This window comes from Lepidochelys kempii, chromosome 8 (assembly GCF_965140285.1).
Source record: "Lepidochelys kempii isolate rLepKem1 chromosome 8, rLepKem1.hap1, whole genome shotgun sequence".
Classification (NCBI taxonomy): domain Eukaryota; kingdom Metazoa; phylum Chordata; order Testudines; family Cheloniidae; genus Lepidochelys; species Lepidochelys kempii.
The window spans coordinates 18,112,878-18,137,961 of record NC_136387.1 but is presented as its reverse complement, the minus strand read 5'-3'; the positions used below and the strand labels follow the sequence as shown (position 1 = coordinate 18,137,961).

Here is a 25,084-nt window from a genome sequence, read left to right as displayed (position 1 = left end):
CTCCCAGCTTCAGCAGGGGTGGGGCTCCTGGCTTCAGCCCCCACGCTGCTCCTGGCTTCGGGGCTGAGGCTTGGGGCACCGGGTGTCAGCTGCAGGGCTCCACAGCCCACCTGAAAGGGCTTGCAGACCCCCAGGGGGCCGCAGACCCCCGGGTGAGAACCGCTGCTCTTAGCACCTCATGAACACAAGATGTGGATCAAACCCATTAACCATGTCTAGAAATACTCAATCTAGTGTAACAGGCTGACAATGTTTGAGTGAGACCCTTGGCTTTGTTAGTAGCTGTTGATCCTGCTAGAAAAGGGTTAAGCAGGGTCTGCTGATTTGCTGAGTCAGGCAACTCATCACCCCACCTAGATATGTGGGAGACAAGAGTGACTCTCTTAGGAGAGAAGATCTAGGGAGTGGGTTGAGCAATCTGGAGGGAGGCACTCCGGGAGAGGCTAAACCTGGGGAGGATCTTGATATTACCTCATTGTTATTTTCTTTGTGAACAAAGTCAACCCCCAGGAAGTGGAGGAGTTTGGAATTGTCATACCGTATGGTTTGTGACTGTAGATTGGATTGGCAATGGCACCCGCTCAGTTAGATATAGAGGCTTTCCAGTGGGGTGTGGGTGTAGCTCACTATTTGTTTTGCTCACAGTCAGTCTAGTTTCTAAAGTTAATGCATATGCATATAAAAACCTTCTGGGGCTATCCATGTGGAAAAGAACTGTTTGGCTGATCACTACCATGGCTCTTAATCCACCTGCAGGCATTGCCTCCTATACTAGCCACTCCTTTTACTTGTGATCAACATGCCCTCCCTAACTTTGTCAGTATCATCACACGGTCTCTCTAAGGCTTTGTCTTTGAGGGATACAGTAGATCCTGTCCATATACTTCAAATTTTCTCGAGCTCCCAGTGTAAAAGAATGTATGCTGGATTGTCCTCCCTGTAACCTGGGCTTCATTTCCTCAACACCTCATTGTCCTTCCTTACCCTCAAGTTCAGGCTCTTGTCAAATCTTGCTGCTTCTTTCTTTGCAATGTCTCTAAAATACAATAATCCCTCTCTGTCCAAATTGTTAAACGTTGGCATGTACATTGATTAGTTCCTTTACCTCTATCTCTCTGGCCTTCCCAGCTCCCCAATCTATCCAAAACACTACAAATGAAGTATCATCTTGTCCTGATGTTCTGACCATATCTCTCCCCATTGAATATCTTCTGTAGCTTTTTTTTCTCTCTCTCTTTCCAGATTAAGTTTAAGATGTTCATTTTCACCTTTTTCAGTGTCTACAGCTTTGCCTCCACCTACATTGTTGATCTCCTTTCCTCCTACACCCCCTCTCAAACTCAACCCTTTCCCCCATTCCTCAATCCTCAATGTTCCCCTTTTTCTCCTGATACTCAAAATTCAGTGCCTTTCCATCACACCATGTTTTTCACTATGACTGGAACAGACTCCCTCTTATTGTGTCACCTAGTGGCCTCCCTGGTTCAAATCCCTCTTCTTTTGCTTACCCTTCCATTAATCTCTTCTCTGGCTCTGTTGCTCCTTAACTGGTGTAGAGAATCTAATGCTGACTGTAAACATCTTCGGGCAGAGACTTTCTCTCTCTCTCATGGTTTTATGTAGCTGAGCACACCTATGGCCCTACTGGCCAGATTAAATGCCTATTGAAGTTAGCTGCAAAACTCTTATTAGCTTCTATGGTAATAATAATTAATGATGATGCTGAAGTGCTTCTTAGCTCAGTATCTACAGTACATTCATCCTGTCTCTCCACAGCGGGATTTTTCACCTATTCATGGGTTTATGGTTAACAGTACATCAGGAGACTCACTGATGAAGTGCATTTGCCTTCCATTCAATGAGATAGTGATGAATATCTGCATTTTACAGGACCCAGTACTCATCCTGAACACCACGGGAGCATCAGTAGTGGGAAGTAGCTTCCTTCACCTCCATCTGGCCAGGAAATGATGATAATCATAATGACCCCTCGGGCTAACATAGCGCTTTTCATGTGTAAATTTCACAGTGATCAATAGCTGCCACCTCCAGACTTTATAACTCACTGTACATAGGACTAAATGTGAAGGAGCTATGGAAACTGAAACCCATGCAGAACACAGCAGCTCCCCTCCTTGGCTGGAAAAAACACTGACAGCACGTACTAAAGTTCTGCATCTTCCACTGGTTCCACGTCAGGACATAGATCAATACCCTTATTTCAACCTTTAAGGATCTCTGTGGGCTGTGGTAAAACAACATCAGAGACTCCCAGTCCAGCTATGTGTCTCTGGGACAATGCAGCTGATAGTGTTCAGGGTGACTTTCTAGAACCAGTGATAAGATGTTCTTTGCAGAGAGTACTGTTACTGTTACTGGTCAGCTCTGTGCTCTCTCTCTCTCTCTAGGTGTAGCCTTCTGACCCTGACTTGTGTGATCAGTTATAGTTTTCTAAACCTGACTTTTATAATCAAAATTATGTTAGATTTAATATTATAACCTTTTGGTTTGTTTGGCTCCCGTATGGTTATTACCTGGCAATAAGTATCATTTATGGTTAAACTGGTTTCTTCTCCCCACCCCACCATGGGTTTTTTTTGGCTTCCCCATTCACTCTGCAGCAACGCTCCTTGTACCTAAGCTAAAGATCCCTGCAGCACCCCAAAATCCTGTGGGGTTTGCTCATCAAGTGGGGATAGGGGCTTGCTGTACCTGGGGCATATGAGGGAGGCAGCTTGGAAGTGCTGCTCGATCCAGCCTACTGGGTCCAGGGACATATAAGGGGTCAGCTTGGGAGTGCTGATTAACCCGGTCCTCTCAGATGTGCTCTGTTAATGTGTGTGTGTGTTCATCTGATTCTGGGGCTGGAAGGATAGCGCCAGTGGGAGGGAACTTGCAGAAGTAGAGCTCTGTATGAGAACACAAGTGACACAAGCAATACATTGATAGAATTACAGAACCCGCCCCCAAGAGTAACCCTAATAAACGAAAGAAAAGGAGGTCTTGTGGCACCTTAGAGACTAACAAATTTATCTGAGCATAAACCAACAGTACTTCACAGCCTGCTGAAGGAGGAAAACCTGAACCTGATGGCTTACAGAGAGCACAGCAAGGCTCACCATTTTGCAAAAGCTTTCATGAAATATCTAAAGACAAAGAACAATGACTAAAATAAAAAGGTACAGTAAATAAAGCCTACTGAAACTGGGAGAGGTGAAGAGCAGAGACTACTATGGGCATCTCTATGTTAATTTTGATCACTGCACATGGCACTAAAGTATGCGGTTCTGGGAGCTCTGGACATACCTAAGATCTAATTCTTTGCTTGGATTACCCTCAGAGGGCTGTTTAACTGAGGGGTAGACATCGGCGCTTGGGCTGGATCCCGAGCTCTGGGACCCTCCCACTTTTGAGGGTCCTAGATCCCAGGCTCCAGTCTGAGCCCAAATATCTACACTGCAATTAAATTAAACAGTCCCGTGAGCCCAAGCCCCGCGAGGCTGAATCAGCTGGCACAGGCCAGCCATGGGTTTTTAATTGCAGTGTAGACACACCCTCAGCCATTGCTTGGTTTCTGCCTGCTTTTGGGATTGTATCAGCAGCATCTGAAAATAAACCTGTTTAGCCTGTTTTTAAATGAGGTAAGTATAACTGCAGAAATCAAGTAATTGGTAGCTCAAAGTAATGAAGAACATGCATCTAGAAGCAGCATCTCTTGTGTAGCCTAGTGAGTTCCTCCAAGTCTCCAGCCAGATGCCCCTCTCCCTAGTTGGAGATACTCTGAGAACTGCTGTTCATTTTCACAGAGTATTAGTAGTGGCAGAAAGTTTAACCCAGATAACTTTAGAAATGATGATACATTTGAAAGATCCCCTGCATTCAATGTTCCTCTCTCCGTCTCTCTCTCATATGTACATGTGCACATACACACTAAGGATGCCGAACTTTGATATAAAACAGGAATGCAGGCTGGAGGAGCACCATTTTTTATTACGCTGCGTGTACCTTTTTAATTTATCTGGATGTGTATCTTTGATTCAAATCTCTAAAATAAATAAAGGACAAAGTGTAAATGTGCCATGGAACCTGGGGCCAGATCCTGCTACTACTGGGACAAAATAGTGAATCATAGAATCTCAGGGTTGAAAGGAACCTCAGGAGGTCATCTAGTCCAACCCCCTACTCAGAGCAGGACCAATCCCCAATTTTTGCCCCATATCCCTAAATGGCCCCCTCAAGGATTGAGCTCACAACCCTGGGTTTAGCAGGCCAAAGCTCAAACCACTGAGCTATCCCTCCCCATATCTGAGGTCTTTACTCATGGCTATTGACTCTAGTGGGAATTTTGCCGGAATAAGCAATTCAGAATTTGGCCAATCAAGATCAAAGGCAAAACTCCAATTGACTTGAATGGATAGAACCGGACCCTTACTAAAGAACTGTGAGTGTGAGAGGATATGGCAATTCCATCTCCATATTACTATTGTGCCACAAGTGTGCAGGGTGGTTTAGGCTCACACCCAACCCACTCAGGGTTTTGGTAGCATTCATTACCAAAGTATCTCAGCCTGGGCTCCGAAAAGCTTCATCTACCTTAACGCATCCCAGAATGGCCAACAGAACACAACATGGATGAAAAATACATGTGAAGGGAGAAGGTTTTCCAGGATGCCTATGCAATACTGGGCCTATAACAGCAATCCTTTTAAAGTGACCGAGTCTTTCACATTCTCCTACTTGAATACTCCCAATCATTACTGGGGGGGGGGGGGGGTTGGGGGGAGAGAGGGTTGTGTGGCAAAAAGGGGTAATTAAGTATCAATGTTAAACTCTTTGGTCACATTTTTAGGGCGCCAAGTAGGAATGGATGAATGTCATGTTGTGCAAACATTGCATGTTCTTTTTGGGGTGTGCAATCATGGTTTGTGTTTGTAAACTCATTTTCCTGAGATTTCAATGGCTATATATGTGAGTGTGTGTGTTTTTTCCCAAGTATGATTCAATTTTATAAACCACTTCTTTTAAGCTACAGGGAACCTGTGCTAGACATTCAGGGGAGAATTCCCCTCTTGCCCCCAAAAGAAGCTAGCTAGAGGCTCCCCACTCCCTAGTCTCTCTGTTTTTCAGTCTGTAATAACGTTGCCTTATGCCCACCCGTTTTTCTATTTTTTTCCATTTTTTTTTCTCTCTCTAAGCTCCCTTTTTGTCTTACCTAAGTGGAATGTGACCCTAATATTGCACTAATGTATGAGTGGATATTTTAAGATCACAGTGTTTGAAGGGTAGAAATTACGGCAAATGAGCTTGCCCAGCACTTGTAGTGAGCTAGTCCAGTTATATCATGCAGTTGGTGTCTGGTCCCAGTGTAAAACATTATTTTGAGAATTCAGGAGATGGCGAAGAGAGAATGCAACAGCCAAAACTAAAGGCTGCGAAGTTCAAGAGCTCCGTGGTTTACCACCACAATAAAATCTCTGGGCAAGATTCTGCCCTCACTTGTACAGGGTGTAAGTGACAGCAGAATGTGGCTCTTTTTGCTTCCTGCAATACTGATGCATTTGAGAGGGAGGTGGGAGAACTAATCTTTCTGGCTGAATTTTGGGGTTTTTTTTGTTTGTTTTGCATCTGGCTTTAGCGGAGCTGTGGCAATCGTCCAAAACATCTGAATCTCCTGCCATACAAAATGGAGAGACAAATTAATATCTATCTATCTATATGGAAGCAGTTCAAAGCATCTCCTCATAGCTGGGATAAATGTGCACTATAATTATGTTAAATGAGCTAGTTATAACTTCCCCATTATTGATGCTGGATTATTATAAAATTGCATAACTCATATTATTGGATTTAAAAGAAAGGAGGGAGGAAGGCACATTAAAAATGCCAAGAAATAAAGACAAATAAGGAAGAACAATGAGGCAGATGAAGACAGATTTCTGGATAAACCAAGTCTCAGGCAATTCCATTGAATGCCGTTCATGACAAGCAGCGTGATCTGACTTGTGGTGCCCTGGCAGCTGGATGAATGGAGCAAACAAACTGGTTGGGATACATCAGGATGAACACGTGGTTGTTTTAGGCATCAGAACAATGCATTTTCCACAGAATTTCCCTTTAATCCCATTTCCAAGGGTGCACATTGCAAATGATTTAGGCAGAACCAAGCTAAGGACGCTACTGTGGATTTCCCCTTTTTTCCCAACCAACTGTATTCCTGGAAAAGGCAACAGCTATGTAGGTAAACATAAAGAAATGAGCAGCACCTTGGTTCTCTCTCCAGCTTGTTGTCCTTAATTACTGCATAATGCCTGCTTTCTGCAGGGCCTCCAACCAGCTGGCGATCTCACATGCTTGGACAGGAGACATTCAAGAATGACACAGAGTGTTGTAAGAAGTAGTGACCTTGTTTAAATAGGTGGCATCCTTCCCTCTATGTCAGTATTGAATCCATCTCAGATTGTGGGTTTCTGTGGTCCTGGACTTAATGCCTTTGGGCTGATCTAACTTACTTTCTGTGTTCCTTTCTCCTCTGTGGGCCATGACAGAAAGGGAATAGCCAGAGAGGAGTGTGCTCCAGCCAAGTCTCTTCCCCCCAGGCTGCCCCTTCTCTCCCTTAACATAGGATCAGTGCTGGCACAGAACTATGTCACAGAAACCGGCTGTAGGCCAACTGGGGAGACCCTCTGCATGGGAGATATTCCCAGGGGCCATTGCTGTCCCCATTACATCCACTTTGATGCTCTGGCAATGTTAAAGGGATTTAGTGTGCCAGAGCATCAGGCCCCATGTATGTGTGTTGGAGGAGAGGTGGGGCAAAGAAGTCTGCTAGTACCTTCTCTTGGGAAATTTTTTTGAAAATACCTCCTATTTGGTGTGTTTTGGTCCATTCCAAAGGGGAAAAAATGCTGTTCAGTGATTATGATCCTTAGAGAATGCCTTTTGGTAGGATCCAGTGTGCCAGCAAGCTTAACTGAAGTAGGAAGTTCACTCCTTTCAGTTTAGTGGCAGGATGTTAATTAGAGGCCTTGGAGCCCCCCTCCAGCACATTACTGCTCTGATTGCTAGAGCCGATTCACAATGTTTAGGATGATTTTGGCAGGCTCAAACATGGCTTGGTTCAGGTACATTTGGATTTTCACTCAAGTAACTTTCTCAGCTGCAGTGTTGATAATTCTACACAGGAAATGCCCTGGAATCTCTCTTGCCTGCACCTGTAAACTCGAATACAGAAAACCATCCAAACCATGTAGTCTCCTCCCAGACTGGCATAGTTTCCCTGGACTAAATAACAGGAGCCTGATTCTGATCTCAGTTTCATGGGTGTAACTTCAATGACAGGAATGGAGTTACTCCTGAGTCTTGCTGGCACAATGCAGAGCAGATTCAGGCCCTAAGTATCTTTAAAATGCTGGTCTCTGACAGGGAGACTGTCAAGAGCACATTCAAAAATGTTCTGTCCAGTGGGTGTTGGGAAATCAGGCTGCAGTCATTGTCAGTTAGACAGACACAGATGACCAGAAATAGAACTGGAACATTGTAAATGAGCTGTGAAAAACAAAACTAGGCCCAGATGTGCCACCCAAAAGGTTGGGCAGGACATTGAGAAGCAGAGATGCTGCAGAGAAGAGGCATGGCCATTCTTTAGTGAACGGATAGGAGAGTCAACGTAAACGGCTGCACAGATCCAAGATGTGCTTGCAGCTCTATTCTGCTTCAAGTACTGGATTATTTGTACAATAGCATGAGAGGGTTAAAGGCAACGGCACATTGAGGCAGTGTCCGGCCTTTTGGTAGATGTTTATGTACCTCACTATGCTCTGCTCTGGAGCAGTGATTTATTTCTAGGAACAAGGTATTCATCGCTAGGAAAAAGAAATCCAAATCTGGAGATCTTTCAAATTGACTTCTTGCCTGTTAGAGGCTTTTGATTCAGTTTGTAAACGTCTGTTTAATTCTCTTTGGTGCCATTGCCCCTTGGTCCCATCCTGTGCTGCCCTGACATCAGTTAGAGATGGGCCAAAATCTATAATCTGGATCTATATTTTGAACACCCCAATGTTCAGAAGTGTTTGGATCCAGAGTTTCTGTTCAGATCCATTCCTAATGGAAGCATGTGAAATTGAAGCCCACTTGTCCCTAACTCCTCCAGACTGGCTCTGTGCCTTGTGCTCCATCAAAAGTCTGAACAAAGTTTAGTCAAGTGTTCAAACCATACTGAGGTTTTTGAAAGAACATCCTCCTCCCACTCCCTGCAAAGCCACAGAAGAGTAAAGACTGAGGATCAGTGTCAACATGTGAGTGGGGGGGGGCTGCAGCTCTCCGGCAACAGTTACTTCTTATCATAAAAGCAAACTCTTAAGAGGTGCAAAAGTGACATTTCAGGAGAAATGAAAGGACTCGTCTTCATTGCCTGAGACAGTGGTGCCCAACCTACAGCCCATGAGCCATACACAGCCCACCAGAGCATTTCATAAGGCCCATGGCCTGCCCATGGCCAACAGCCACCAGTGGGGTCTTGAACCCTCAACTACTCTTTCAGTGAACAGAACTCCATTTTTAGTTAAACATGAAACTAGATACAACCAAGTGGGTGAGTTTTGCCTGACTTCACCTTTAATTAAGATTGCTTTGCATGGTTTTGCTCAGTAGTTTTCACCTCCTTGAGGACTTGTCTGAGTGAAGTTTAGTAGTGACCAGAGGCCACTGACAGTTGTCGGGTTTTGGGTGGTCTATGTGAAATGAACGGGTTGACCATAATAGACAGGAGGCCGCATCACTAACCCACCACCACAATTTACAATCTTGGGCCAGGTCGATACTCAAAGGTAAGTCAACCCACTTACGTTGCTCATGGGTGTGAAAAATCCACACCCCTGAGTGACATAGTTAAGCAGACTCAGCTCCTGGTGTAGGCAGCACTGGGTCAACAGAAGCATTCTTCTGCCAAGCTGGCTATCACATCTCAGGGAGGTGGATTACCTGTGGCAACACCTATGGCGATGGGCCAACCCCTCCCCTTGCTTTCGTAAGTGGCCACACTGAATGCTACAGCAGCACAGCTGCAGCACTGTAGCTTTGCCACAGTGGCGCTTTAAGTGTAGACACAGCCGTGGTTTCAATCCTGCCAACCTTTACTCCCCTGAGCAGTCCTGAATCATACGCGCAGGCCTATTGACTGCAAAGGTCTATTTATATGAGTTAAAGGTTTTCAGAATTGTTTGCAGTCTCACTAGAGAGACAACGGGTAACTCAACACAGTGAGCTATATGCTCAGCTCTAGGAGTGGTTTCTGTAGATTATATCTGCAGCACATTGGTGGAATGGGGTGTGGCAATCTGTGCTCATGCTGCACATGTTGTACCCATTTCTGTTGGCTAAACTGTTTCCAGTTTGGTCAATCCATCGTATCTCACCTGCACTAAGTTCCCCTTTAAAACAAAAGATGAGGAGTAGCCAGTATAGATATGAATAGGATGATCTGTTGACCCTTTCTCTTATAAATGCATCTCATTTTAGCCATATTCCCTTTCCTTTCAACCTCCGTGACACACACAAACATGAAGACTTCTCAATTCCAAATCACTGTGCACGCTATGCAATAACTTACAAATTCCCATTGTTTGAGACCAGGGAAGCGTATTATATCTTGCCAGACCTACTTAACTTTTTAACAGATAAGTGAAACTGTTATTGAAGTTTCAGGACTACAATTTGGCACGATTATACGCTTATTATAGATAACTTGCTGGCTTGGACTGTGTCTACCCTAGCCTTTGTCTTAAATTCTCCCACTATTGCACTTCTTTGATAGCAAACATTTACTTAGGCCAACTCTACACTCCAGACTTTTGCCAGAATGATTATGTCAGTCGGGCATGAAGTGGTGTTATCCCTGACTGACATAGGTGTGGTCCCTAGTGTAGACACAGCTATACAGGTACCAGCAAAATTGCACTCGTACAGGAATAGCTTGTTCCATTTGTGAGGGGTTGCTTTGCTCTTCTGGAACAAAGTGGAGCTTTGCTGTCTAGCTGCATCCACACCAGGAACTTTGCTGGTATCAGGATTTCTATTCCGGTAAAAAGAAAAGGAGGACTTGTGGCACCTTAGAGACTAACCAATTTATTTGAGCATGAGCTTTCGTGAGCTACAGCTCACTTCATCGGATGCATGCCGTGGAAACTGTAGCAGACTGTATATATACACAGAGAATATGAAAAAATACCTCCTCCCACCCCACTGTCCAGCTGGTAATAGCTTATCTAAAGTGATCACCAGGTGGGCCATTTCCAGCACAAATCCAGGTTTTCTCACCCTCCACCCCCCCAACACAGATTCACTCTTCCGGTAAAGTGCTCCTCCCATAGACATGGCTTCATACTGCTTCAGTCACCTCACTGTTGTTCTGGATTTTTTGCTGTTCAAGTGGTAGTACACATCATTTTGTTTTTCTTACATGTAAGAAGTGAAGACATGGCACAGACATGGCATGGAACATACATGGTACCTGTGCTACTTGACTTCTGGCAGTGTGCAGACAGACTATTCTGTTATGCAAATGAAAATACAAATACACATGTGGAGTGAGTGCCAAAATTGGAAGCCTGAGCTCTGAAACAAATACCCAATCTAACAATTCTCATTTACAATGACTTTGCTGCTATCAGTCATTATTATGATTTATATTACGGTAGCGCCTAGAGGCCTCAACCAAGATCACAGTCTCATTGTGATAGGTGCTGTACATACACATAGTAGCGGAAAGTCGTGCCCAGAAGAAGTTACAATCTGAAAAGGCAAGTGAGACAAAGTGGGTGGGGGAAGAAGTGTTGTTACAGATGGGGAACAGAGACGTTAACTGACTTGCCTAAAGTCACATAGGAAGCCTGTAGCAGATCTGGGAACTGAATCCAGGTCTTGTGCATCCTCGTATAGTGCTAGAACCACATAGAGATAGAAGGCAGGTTTTTATTGCTGTATTGACTTCCACCCTTCTCAGAAGAAAGACAAGCACTAGAAACTCCATTTCAATAACTGACCTATATCTCCATTGCTACCCCCCATTTAATAGAGGGGACAGCGTTTCAAAGATGGGAGAAGTGATCCCTACATCTATAGAGTTTGTACAATCACTTCACAAAGTTTCCAAAGCTCTTTGGATCCAACTGCTTGAAAGGAACCATTTGAAGGTAAGTTCATTACCATTACAATTCTGTTTTTCTTCTTTTTAACAGCATTAACGTCAGCCTTGTCACATAGAACAAAACCATCAAACTTGTCATTTCAATCTCTTCATATAATTATGTTCTGTGAATTCAGACAGTTGGGTAGTTTTTGCATTATTTCCCCCCTCAGGAGGAATGCTAGCATCTCCCCTGCAGCCTGTTTTTACACCAGGGAGAATAAAACCATGCCCTGTGAAAGTACTTTAATAGCATTCACCAAATCTGCCTTATTTTCTCCTCATTCATTTTAGACGTTAGGTGAAAGCCACTTTGTGGCTCTAGTTAATGAATGAGCCATGTTCAGACCTGGTGGGACTGGCTGCAACTCATATGGAAGCTGATGATGTAAGTGATATAGATTTAGCAAAGTATGGAAAACACTGGCCTAATTTACCCATTGGGTGTAAATTGGTCAGAAACCAGGTGTAAGGGGGTGTAACAGACTGAAGAAAGATATCAGGAAAAGTAACCAAACATAGTATATAAAAGCATGTAATATAAAGTAAAGAGTATGTAAATTATGCTTACTGGGCTAATTTCTACTCTGCTGTAGCTGTGCATCTGCATGGCAGCCAGTGGTGCTTCACCAATGTAGATCACAGCACTTCCCTAATTTGCATTCGATACACAACCACACCCACAGTTACATCATGCGGTGAATTTGGTGTAAAGTTGCGGCTATTTTCTGGGGAGGGGTCATGACTGAAACAGCGCAGAAAAAAAATGATTAAAGATAATACTTTGCTCCTTTTATCACAAAGGATCTCAAAGCATTTTACACTTTGAAATTACATGACTCACTACTGAAATGCACCCATCCTGGGGGTGGAACACATCAGCTATTTAACAGTGCACAGTAATACCGCACAACAGGTCAGGATGATGAAACTACCATATTAAGTATTACTGTATCTGACATTTTTAGATAGGCAGAATTAATGTCAAAACAAAGTATAATTCAGGGATTATACGTGAATCTGGCTTCATTTGACGGTTACAAATTCTTTTGTACATACAATATTATGTAGGTGGTAGGATGATTTATTCAGATCTGTCCCTAATCCATCTTCACCTTTTCCTATCTTCTTTCTTGGGGAGGTGGAAGGAGGAAGTAGGGGGAAGGATTTGTCAGCAGTATGTATCATCTTGGTCCTGTAGCTTATGGGAGCCACAGTATATTTGCTGCTGGTGGTAGCTACAACAGGCATGTGTGAGCTGTAGCGTCTGCATCAAACCTTTTACAGCTGTTCCATTCATGGTTATTGCTATCGGACTTTTTCCCCACCACTGTGTCAGCAATCTGGGACATTGTTTAAATTGTGTGTCATGATTTTTAAACGGCATCAGAAACAAAATGTGCCAGCCCTCAACATGTTCAATCCTGATTCTTTGTACTTTAGAACCACAGTTTAATCCTCACCCAGGATTATTGTCAATAGCAGTGGGAAGTTTGTATTTTGCTTCTGTTCCTCTGATTTAAGAATCTTATTGCTTGTCTCTGTAGCCATCAGTATCCTTAAATTCTCCTAGAGTAGGGCAAATTTGTCCATTGAGCTTATCACCAAGGGCAGGAAAATGTCAGGGACAGCAGAGTGTTTAGTAACTGTTTGAGTGGGTGACTGTGGGCTTTTAGGGGATGGACATTTGATAGTTTGCTTATAGCAGCAGCAATCACTAGAGGTGGTCATCTGCTAATGCTCCACTAGCAGGAAAGCTGGTTACCTGTGTAATCACAGGAATTACATATGGAAAAGATTTATTGGGTCCTCTTGTCCAGGTCTTTGCCCATGGAAGGTATGAACCTCTGCAGAGCAGAAAGTTGGCCAAGGTGCAAAACCCCAGAGATTTTGTTCAGAGAGGTCAAGTGGAAAAGGAAATCATCTGAAAGGTCGCTGTTCTCCATTGTAAGAATCATTGCACAGGGCCCCAAACTCTCTCTTCATAGGCACTGCAGTATGTGATTCATAGGCACTGCAGCAAGTTAATTCAGAGCAGAATATTGTTAATCATGGCACATGCTTCTAACCATTAGCTTGGATGTGAATGACTGGGTCTACCAGACCTTGCCCCAACAACAACAGGAAGACCTTGATGCTCATACTCTACATCAGGGGTAGTCAATTGGCAGACTACAGACCAAATCCGGACCACTAGATGCTTTTGAATAGACCCCAAAATCTTTTTATTTACTTATCATCATTGGTTTGTTTTTTTAATTCTTTTCTGTGGAGTCTGGACCTCAACTATACCTTGACCAAGAAATTTGGACCTTGGCAAAAAATAATTGACTATCCCTGCTCTACACGGTCTCTTGGCTGCATGCACTCTTGACCAGGGCCTCAGTAAGTACTGTGACAAGCTGGGTGGGAATTTTCATCACAGAGTAGGTGCCTGAAGACTTTGAGTCAAGAGGGGTGGCCTGCATAATCCAGATGACGTGTCTGTGCATTATGTGGTACTTGAACAAGAGAAGGAAGATGATACTGCTCATAGACAGGTAGGGCTGCCAAAAAGATGACAGTATGTGTCTAGATAACCAATGCATGTGGTAGGCCAAGCAGCGATGGAACCATTTGGAAGATCACAAAGACATTCCCAACTCTCTTAAAGGAGAAGAGACCATCCCCATCATTCTGGGCCCTAATGATAGTGAGTGTACAGCTTGACACCACTGCCAAGATCACTCTCAGAAGTTCTTCTCATCTCTCACTAGATTCTTTGTGTGCCAGTCTAATGCTGGGGAAGGATAGTATGTAGCTGTCTCATTCTGCTACCTATATATATATGGAAGACAGTATCAATGCTACTCAAAGTGCCTGCTAAAGAAGCATCTTTTGCTGTGAATGCCTCATAAATAATACCTACAAAACAAAAGCCAACATTTATCTGCAAATGCTATAGTTTTCTTAGCGAGGAGGAGAACTGAAGGAGACCAAGAGAAGAGTTTAAAATTGAAGCAATGAATCAGTGTTCTTCCTGTCAAAAGCTAGCCTCAGACTTCTCAGATCATCTTTTAGAATAACCCCAGACTAAAAACTGACCCATGAATCTGCCTGTTCTTTCCCCTTTTGTCCAGCAATGAAAATTACAAAATCAATCCATTTGACTTGAACTCCATGATCACAAACCCAACCAACCACCAGTGTGGAATATTTGACCGGAAAATAAAAGTGTCTAAGACTTTCCCCATCCATGCCTCCAACTGCAGTATTTAATAGATGAACATAGCACTCTGCTAAAAGCCTGGGTTATTCTATTCCTGACTTGCCATCTGAGTCTGACTCATTGCCTTGGTAACAAATTAAAACACTTTTTTTGGGGTGTGTTTTGCTATTCAGGACCTAATTTTGTAAAACTAGGGAAACCAGCTTTTGAGATTTAGGGCAGGTCATTTTGCTATTTGTCAATGCTCGGCACTACCCTAATCCAACCTCTTTGCTTTCTTTTTCGTGATTAATTTATTGCAAACCCGTACACACTATGTGTCGCTTTCTCCATGCATGCCAAGTCAGAACTGCACTCATGCTGTGGGATGGTAAACAGCTGAGAGTTTGCATGGAGCACAAAATTGGCTCATGTATGGTCATTTTTGTTCCCCTATCAGTTGCGTGAACAAGAGTATAGGGTGCTCTGTAATGGATCAGAGATAAATAAATATCTCTGCAGTCTTTCCATGTTACTGATAGATGGGTTCAGGAGGGGGGACTTTTTCTCCCTGTAGTTATTTGGTTCATTCTCTGCATTACTAGTGTGATTCTTGCTCATCATCATCCAGCACAGCTGGATTAGAGGTTTCTAACCAGGTAAGCGATTAGTAGATTCATAGATTTTTAAGGTAAGAGGGGACCATGAGATCATTTAGTCTGATCTTCTGTATAAGACAGGCCAGATAATTTCTTCAGTTCCCCCATACTGAGCCCGTTTATCCCTACTCACATTTTTAGGTGAATTTGTGTGCTTCATCCTTTCTCCTGCTCCAAGATTAAATTTTCTTCTAAAGTTCTTACATGAGTGGCCTTTCTAGTGAGTTCCTAATGCTGCACCATTCAGAGCTGAAATCCTCATCACTGAGGGTGTTTATAGCTGTGGTTTTGGATTGTGCTTCCATTTAATGAACATGACTGAAAGTTTTGCTGTATCCTGTACACACTGGTAACTATATTTTTCATAGGCTAGCAGGAGACATATAGAGACCTTAAAACGTAGCATGCAGTGCTGCCTCTTGAAAGCGTGCTGTATCTCTAGGGCTAGCCTCTTTTGCTGTTCATATTGTCAGGCTCTCTGCATTTCAGTGAATTTGCTTTCTAATTCCACTAGGCGTCAATTACCACACTAAGACCATCGGGGGAGGGGGGCCAACAACGTTGTGATGCACAGAGGGTGCACAGTGCAAACTGCATTATTTGTTCTAGCACTAGGGAAATCATTAGTCAAGTCACATGTAGGATACCAGTGGTGCCAATTCAGATTTTTCTTTTTAGGAGTGGAGTAAATTCCAGTTTCCTCCCCACCCCCTGTAAGAACCCCAGGTCTTCCTCAGTTGGGGAACCTCCCATCTCTTACCCACATTGGGCATGAGCCAGTGCTACCAGGGGCCAAGTTCTTAATGGACTCCTCTATGCTCTGCCATTCAGGAACAGATCCCATGGGCCAGGTGTCAACACAACCCAATGAAATTTGGCCCAGCTGCCCTCCGTCCATACGGAGAGGCAGTCAGATCAAATGTCAGTGGTGCTGAAATCCACACTGCTCTAGTAGCAGCTGTACTAATTTGGTACAGGACCTCTGCTTAAAGGTGTCAGGCCATCCTCCGCCCCTCTGCTCAGCAGCCTATGGAACTTTGAGGAAGTGCAAAAGCCCTGTGGGGGAGGAACGTTGGCTCCCTGGATCTCCTAACTGATGACACTGTAGGATACCCTATGCTGTTTTGGTCACCATAAGCCAAATCCTGACCTGGGGCAATAGTATGGGAAAGGGGGCATAGGTTGCGTCCTTTTCCAGCAGCATAGCCCAGCCCTAGGAATGGAAAGAGAACTGACTTCCTCTCTAGCTGGTGGACAATGGCAGCCAGCGTGGCATGAACAGACCCCCAAGTGAGCGGCACGTATACCACTGCCTGCAGTAGCTGCTAGCCAGGGAGAAAATGGTCCTTCATTTAAAAGAAACAGCAGTGTGTGCCTTACCCTGAGTCAGTGTGCATTGATAGGAAAGCTCTTGTTCCTAATGCATGCTCAGCATCTATCCACTCCTTTCCCCTCCAAGCCCAACCTGACTCTAATTAGTAAGGACAGGATTTTGCCTTGTGCTGTTAGGTCATTCCTGAGACTGGAAAGGAGCGGAATGCAAGGGGAGGAAAGCTAAGTATTGCAATGGGTCCATAACTTGTTTCCTGCTGCACTTGTCTCCTCTTTCTGGAATCCTGGTTGCCAGTGCAAAGAATGTTGGACGCATAGTTTCAAAAGAGCTGGCAAAGTAAATCCTGTCTGTCAATTCAAAAAGGAGTTGGAGATGATTTCAGAAGAGAAGAGAATAGCAAGGCATAGTCACTATATATAGGACTCAGTGTGAAGGTGGCGACGTTGGAGTATACTGTATTTTTATCTCAACAGAGGAGGTATCTGTCTGTCTCCCATAAAATGCTCTCTCTGTGTGTGTGTGTGTGTGGGGGGTTTCTCCACTGAGACAAGAACATAGGCCTCAGGTGGACTAGTATTTTCTGTGTTTCTAAGGGCAGAGTTTCATACTATCTGGATATTTTTGCCTGGCTCTGTTTTTTTCCTGTATTTTCCATGCACTATAATGTTCATCGCCCAAATAGCAGTTTAGTGGCATGATTCATGAAGAGAATATCTGTGTCTGGGGTACAGTTTGGCCCTGCTACACTTTGGAGGACCATGGAAGCTTCATGCATAGTGCTCCACACGGAAACTTTTCACTCTTCTCACAACTGTCAAAAATGTATTTTATTTAGTTTGTATCCATGCTGTAGCTTTTCCCCTGAGCTGTGAAGTATGCCCTCACCTAGAAAGTAACCATATATTGCACATGGAGAGGATGGCTTTTAACAGTCTAAAGTATTCAGGTTAAATTATTTACACTCCCTAGCATTCAGTTCCCAGCAAATCCTTTAGCCCCCTGTTAGATTGAGTCTATGCAGTTTATTGTGTGGGGAATCTTTCAGATAACACTTTTAAAAGCAAAAGTCTTATGCTTTCTACAAAGGCATTAAAGATCTCATAGCACTATTTGTAACAGTTGAGGTTTGCCCTGGTTTCCTTTGCAAAAATTCCTCCTGCCCCTGGCTCTTGAGCAGTAGGCTGTGCACTATTCAATTGTCTGTGTCCTCCGCTTCAGAAGTGGCTGCACTTCTGTGGTGTTTGTATAATGATTCACATATGTATTTGTGTATGATATATAAACAGATTACATTGTATTCACATGTGCAGAGCATGAAAATACAAATGATTTAGGTACCACCAGGTAAAAAATATTTAGAGATGCGCTGGAACTATAAAACACCCTTTCCCTTTGTAGGAGTTTGGCTCTGGCTGTGAAATTCTTGGCTACGGTCTGTCTCTAGATAACATTATTTCAGCAGCTCTGCTGAGGGTCGTATGCACTTTGCGCTTGGAATGGTTTGAATTCTTTGCTTGCTCTGTGGTGATGGGATTTGTTTTAGTTTTTTGGCTTTGTGAACACTCCTCCGGAGCTCAAGAGGCTGAAGAGCAACAGCTTGCTGAGTATGAGTGGCAACAAGAGGCTTGCCAGGAGTTGAGAATCCAAGCAAACTGTCTTCTTGTGCCCAGCTCTAAGCTCTTTCCATCTCTCTCAGCTCCATATGTTTGTAGGATGGCTTCCTAAGTGGAAGAAAACTGTATTCCCGATTCTGCCTTTCATGACACATCTTAGGTGCAGTGAGGCAAGGAACAGAATAGATTATTTTATTAGCCTTGTAAGAGGAAGTAGCTTGAGGCTGATGCACAGCTTCCCATGGAAGGGAAGAGAGACGATTTCCATTGGGCATCACTGATCTTCCCGACTACAGTCATACATGGACCCTGCATCCATGCACACACAAGCAAGTGACTGATGTTAGCCTTGTAATGAACTATGGAAGCTCATACAAATGAGATGCTAATCTCACTGAGCTATCTCAGGGCCTGATCCAAAGCTCATTCATTTCAATGGGAGCTTTTCCATTGACTTCAGTGGGCTTTGGATCATGCCCCAAATGAGAAACATTTAAAAATAAAATAATGCTCTCAACTCTCCCTCAAGAGCTACCTTCTCAGAAATTCTAACTGTAAATATTGAATGTGCCCCAAAGATGTCTGGCTCACCCCAGCCTCCATTGTAAAAACATCGCTGAGGTGAATTCCCTTAATTTCACCATGTGCAAAACTGTTCTCACAGATCCAGTCCATAAGTGGGTTGCTTGCTGAGATCTAGAAGACAGTTGTTTATTATACTGCAGGAATGTGTTGAGTCTGCCTGGTGCTGATGGAGCAAAGGATTAAATACGACTGGGGAGGTGCTGGGAAGGATGTGGAATAACAGAAGAGGTGTGTAGGCGGGTGGTTTCTCTCCTTGGATATGTGGCAGGGGCAGGAGAGAGGAGGGGGTGGGGAAGGTTAAAATGTTAATGAAGATTCTTTAGGAGTTCTTAAAAAATAATATCGTGGAGAATGTCCAGGGCAGCCTCACGTGTTACTCTGCATCAAATGGGAAATAACGGTGGCGAGAAGGTAGTAGGTGGGTTTTCTCCTAGGAATAGATTGCTCTTTATCAGAGGCTCTAATAGCTTGTTTTTCAGAAATCTTAAACTGAGAAGAGTCACCAATTTGAATCATTGTTACAGTTCATCTGAATGCAAACAGTGAGCTAGATATCAATAGGCTTCAAGAGATTTCTCTGTATCTTCCCAGAGGTTTTCACTACACTTTGTTAAACTGGGGGTTTTTTTGTAATCAAGTCATTTCAAGAACATTATGAAAGCCGCCAGAGAGGATCAGGAGAGAGGGAAATCATATCAGAAGTTCAAACTTATTCTTCTACAGCTATGAGATCTAAAAATACCCAAGAGACCAGGCTGCTGTCTTTCAAAATCCATTCATCCTAGCTATATAATAATAATGCTAGTCACATCTAAAGCTTGAGCCAAAGCCCATGGAAAGACTCCCTATGACTTCAGTGGGCACTGGAAAAGGCTCCTTCAGCACCTTCTAGCCCAAGGTCTTAAAGTGCTTTACAAATATCAAATAATTTTAACTTCACAATGTACAATACCTCTGAGCTAGGTAAGTATCACCATTCTACAGATGGGAGAACTAAGGTACTTTAATCCCAATCCCACTGAAGTCAATGTGGGTTTTATAATTTGGTATTTGCCCAAGGTCGCACAGAGAGTCTGATGGAAGAAATGGCCTCCAGATTGCTACTCCTGTGCTGTTACCAGAAGACTATCCTTCCTCCCAATTTGCTTAACCAGAAAACCATTTCCCTCTATGTAGCTATGTTCACAACATGGGCAACAACTTCCATTTTTATGGACGCCTCAGATTACCGTGATTTATCTTGGTGATTAGAGAACATAAACTCAAACACTCCCATGATGTCGACAAGATCAGCCATAATTTCTTAGTCTTGAATTTTTACACTATAAGCACGTCTGAGGTTAATTGTTACTGTTTGAGAGTCAACACTAAGGGCTAGTTCACTTAGGGGTGTGTGTGAATGACCCAGTACAGCAGCTAAGGAAATATGTCACTGCTATATATATACTGGGCTACCAAAACATGTTGCATTTTGCAGTACTTTACTGCTGAGGATCTCAAAGTGCTTTACAATATTAAGTAATTAAGCTTTACAGCACTCTCCTATAATGTTGTTCTACCCTTTTCTCAGATGGGTAGACTAAGGCATGGAGAAGTTAAGTGACTTCCTCGGTCTTACTCAGTGAGGCAGTGCCAGAACAATGAACAGAACATCACAGTCCTGTTGTCTAGGACTCTTCCCAAGCCAGCAGGGAATAAACTAACTAGCTATTCTGATTCTCAAGGGTAATTTGATCTTAACTGTTTTTGGTAGGAGCAAATAGCTGCATGACGCCACTGCACAATATCAGCAACAGATTTTTCCTTGTTCTGAGAGCTAAGTAAAATCTAAAGCACACAGAGAAAAAAGAGTAAGATGATCGTAAAAAGGAATTAAGCTTTTGAATGGGGGCTGGATGACACAAGGGTTCTGAACAGGATAAATTATGAAACTTTTCACCTCAAGGTGCAAAGTCAGCCCGTAGTGATAGTGACTGAAAACAATTGCTATTTGATAAGTGACTAGTAGCCTCTCTGAAATAAATCAGTGATTAATTCCAGCTCCTAGAGGGGAGCTATTTTATATTGGAAAACCCATCATTGGCCATGCCACTGATTGTCATTCTCATTGGCAGCTTTAATACAGCGGCCAAGGGTTACATGGTGATGGAGGCTGAAATGCCCATGTGGTGTTCTCTGGGGCGAAGAACACAGATCAGGGTATTGTCAAAGGAAGTTTGTATATCCACTATCTGATGTATTTGTTCCATGGCTAGAGAACTTCAGTCCCTAGGACTAACTAACTCTTCACTTGCCCTACGTTCACTCATTCAATAATTTAAAGAATGACATGATAAAGTAAATAGCAGGAGATTGATTTCTTATGATATTGTGCCTTCCAAACCTTCCACTTAATGAATCACACTATGAATATAGCAGTTTAGGCCCTTTGGGCTGTGATTAGTCTACAATGTTTGGGACTGGGTTTGAGTTGCAGCCAGAATTTGCCTGATCTGGGTTAAATATATTTTGTGGCAAAACAGGTATGTGTGCAAGAGAATTAGGTGATTGATTTCCTCCATGGTGACCTGCTCTGGTTTCTTATCTGGCCAGTGACCTAACGGAATGAAAATGAAAGACGACTACTGGCAGCGATAAGGCCAGTTTGCTTACTTAATAACCGCATTGGGATTACAATAATAGCCACCGATAGGCTACCAAGTTTGCTAGTGCTCTCCAGTGGGATTTGCAGTTTATAAAATGTCTTCCCTTTTTTGCAAAGAATCTGGTGTTGAACAACTCTCACCTTTCACTTTTTACTGTCACAAGGAGATTGCAAGTGACCAAACAATTGTAAAATTTCATTTGCTGCAGCATGTATGATGAATGTAACAATATAATAATGGAAGCAAAGCAAGTCTTCTAATTTCCCTCCTCTGTATGTGTGTATGTATTTATTTATTTACTTATTTATCATATGAATTTAGGGCTGATGAAAGGTTGTGGATTGACAGTCTTGGAACCACTAGCCCTTCATTTACTACAGACTAGGTCAGGAACACACAGCGGTAATGCATGCTTACCCATGCTGTCCCTGTGATGTATGTCAGTCCTGACCTTAAAGAAACAGACTTCTATAACTGAAGGAAATTCAGACTCTTGGATAAGGCTGCAATGGGATCCCATTAATGTCACTGTGCCATTGATGGAAATTGGAATAAAGATACAACATATTTCTCATACACCACCCAACAGCTGCCAGGAAGTAGGAATTCTGGATCATTACCACCAAACTATGCTCAATTTGAACCACGGACTGGTTCAATAACAGCCATCAATTCCCCTAAACTGCACAGGTCTTTGGTGGCCACATCAGAAGGAGGTCCAGTGCATAAACTTCTCGGGCAACAATGTCACATTTTCTCACACTAAGGGAAAAATCTGAGATTCATTCTTCAAATATCATTTTTTAAAGTGCCACACATGCAAGAAGAGTTTCTAACTCAACAGAGGTTGTGAGATTTAATGGATGCATCTACCAAATTGTACTTATATAGGGTACAGTATAACAAACTGTACCCGGTTCTAAATGTATACAGAAATATGCTTGTACATAAATGTTACATAAACACTATGCACATGCAAGTGTGTGTTTCTTCACTGTATATACATTTATAAATTCATGTCTCTGGCAATCATTCTACTCAGATACCCTCTGCCTTTACAACCCTTTGTTCTTGAGTATTATGAAAAGGATTTAGATTAGCATTATATGAAGAGTGCCTAGGAATCGAAGCGATGACAAATTAGGGACTGGAATCCAGTGCAGGTAAAATAAAACCTAATGCCACCCTTTACACCAAATGCAGACAGAACCAAACCTATTCAAAGGCTCAAATAACATGAGTTGAATATATAAGAAAAAACTGCTCTTATGGGATGCTGCAAAAGCCACTGAGGACTTCTAAAATTAGACTGGTAAAATCACTGAAGGGAAAAAAAGACCAGTCTCAGTCAATGGATAAAATGAAAAGATTTTTCAATCTGAAACTTCCATGATTCTGCATTTCCTGAGTTAATCTCAGACGGGAGATATATGTACCAAAATATCATCTGCAAGTCAGAGCACACCATATTTCTGGCACAACTGAAACTAGCAAGCACCAGAAAACTCACGATGAAAATTGTTTTTTTGAAATTTTTGCAACCTGATTTTCAGAAAGACAAGTTATTTTTGATAAGCTTGAGATTTAATGTTGTTACTGCAGAGATCAACTCAAAATAGCCAAATATCACAGAGAGAGAGCAGGCAGATTTGTAATCAAGTGAATTAATCTCTCCTGTTTTTAAGTATTTCTGCAGTGTTACTAACATGAAGGTTTTTATAGTTCTTGACTCATAATAATGCAACTTTTTCTGCCTATGAAGATATTAAGAAACATGGACTCTCCTTACCCCTTCCATATGGATCCTGGGATTTGGTGCCAGCCTGTACTGATTAAGTTGTAAACCTCTTGGATCTCCCCTGTCTCTCCTGATGGAAGCAGGAGAGGTCAGGACCCGAGATCTTTGGACTGAGCCAAACCTTGTAACATTTTGTCCATATCTGACACCGTCCAGTAAGCGAATTAGAAGCAAGTTGGACGGTAACTCGTCAATGCTGCCGAAGACTAGGGTTCTGCACTCCGGGCACCTCAGCTCGTTTTGGGATTTCAGTATCCCCTGTAGACAAGGCTTGCAGAAGGTATGCTGGCATGGTAGCACCTTGGCCGTGACATCTAGCTTTTCAAAGCACACAGGACATTCCAACAGGTCAAGTATGGCGAAATCGTCCATCTTTAGTGAAGAACTCCAGTCTCACGTGAGGCCAGGAAAGTCCACATGATACATTCACCAGAGCATTGGGTAGCAGTTGCTACAGTACCTTCACAAACGACACTGAAATCCTGAACTCAGAAAACCATCCTGCATGAAGGAAAAGAGAGGAGGAGGGGAAAAAAAGAACAGAACTTGACTGCTACAGTATGAAACCTATCCCACCTACATTGCAAAGCAATGCCTCACGAGCCAATTTGCAAATGTATACTTTGCTCTCACATCCAAGTTTGAAGTGAGTCATTTGTGATTCAGTACTAGTGAGAAGAATTGTATTCAAGCTCAAGTCTGCTGCAGGAGAGACCAAGTTTCTGTTTGTCAGGGTAGATAAATAACCGCAGCTCAGATTGAGACAACTATACTAATTCATGCCAGTGCCCCAGAGCAGGGCAACTCAATCAAGACAGGAACATTCCTTCTCACATGTACTGTAGGAAAACTTCGCTGTAATGCTTTGCAGTCTATTCTAATGTTAATTATGAATAGTATAACAATACTTAAACCAGATCAGGAGCAGAGATCCTCTGGTAAATATCCCATAGAGTCAAGAGTAAATATGTTCAGTCTTAACACAGCAGTTTAGTTACACACAATCCCACACACACCCACACTGTTTCATTTTTAACATATTTCCTAATTAGCTTTCTTTCTACTAGTTTTGGCAGCAATTCTATATAAAAAAAGTCACCCAAATACAAACATAATTCTTGTGCCTTGAAGAGAGACTTTAGTTAAGGAGTTTAGTATTGCTTTAGTTAAGGAGCTCTGCAATTTCATCCTCACCTAGACTAGTTGCTTTGGGTATCCAAAACAGCCTGAGAAGTCATTATTCCCTCCCACAATGTAAAGTCACTCAACCTGTTTAGCTCCTTTTACAATTGTATGTTGGTTTACACTGAAACATGTATACATTTTTTGGATTCAAGTTATGGCTTGTGAAAACAATTACAGTTCTATAACACACAGTAGAAGTGTGTGTGTGTGTGTAAAAGAAACCTAACCAGGAATCATTTCCCCTCTGATGTTGAAACAAATATTGCCAACCCTGAAACCTGCTCTCTGAAAATCCAGTGTGGCACCTGTGCCACGTTAAATACAAAGATTTTGTAGAATACTTTGCCTAGTAATCCTGATCAATATATACTGGAACATTTCCCCACGGATAAGGACATTATAAACAGCATAACTTCATTTGTTAAGCTTGTGTTTGAAGATGTCTGCCCCAAAAGGAAACTCGAGCAGGTTGCTAATTCTTGAAGTACCACTAACCTTGCATCTGTGCCCCTTCTAAGACAAAATCAGCTCTGCACAGCTCAAGAGATAAGAGCTCTCCCTCTCCCCAAATTGCAACCCTGTTGAAAACTTTAACATAACAACTATGTATGTTACTCACTGACAGATCAACTTACATGTCCAGCCCTGTTAACTCTCTCATTGCCTGACTCATAAGCTACTCATAAGCAAGTTTCAGAAAGAAATTCCTGTACCATCGTTCTGGTTAGGAGCCAGATCCTGATTTGGTGTTCTGATCTCAGTGGAGTTTATTCTGGACTTGCACTGCATAAATGAGATCAGAATTTTGATCTTCCTCTTTCTTGTCTATGCAACTGTGCTTGTTTCTGGGAAAAGGCAGGAACCACTTTTAAACCCTCTTTGCTATAAACACTTTAA

General features: G+C 42.8%; 1 protein-coding gene across 3 annotated transcripts in view; it reads right to left on the bottom strand.

The window, feature by feature from the left end:
• SH3RF2 (SH3 domain containing ring finger 2) overlaps positions 1-24,765 on the bottom strand; it is a 79,177-nt gene extending 54,412 nt beyond the window's left edge. For 2 of the 3 annotated variants that reach the window (XM_073355725.1, XM_073355728.1), the window contains exons 1-2: positions 24,683-24,765; positions 22,994-23,503 (exon numbers count right to left, since the gene is read on the bottom strand). In XM_073355725.1, coding sequence (XP_073211826.1) covers positions 22,994-23,374 — 381 coding nt within the window. In that variant the 5' untranslated portion in view covers positions 23,375-23,503; positions 24,683-24,765. Of the gene's footprint in view, positions 1-22,993; positions 23,548-24,682 lie in introns of those variants that run through there. The other variant, XM_073355726.1, reaches the window with a different exon arrangement.
• Between the last annotated feature and the right edge of the window lie 319 nt (positions 24,766-25,084).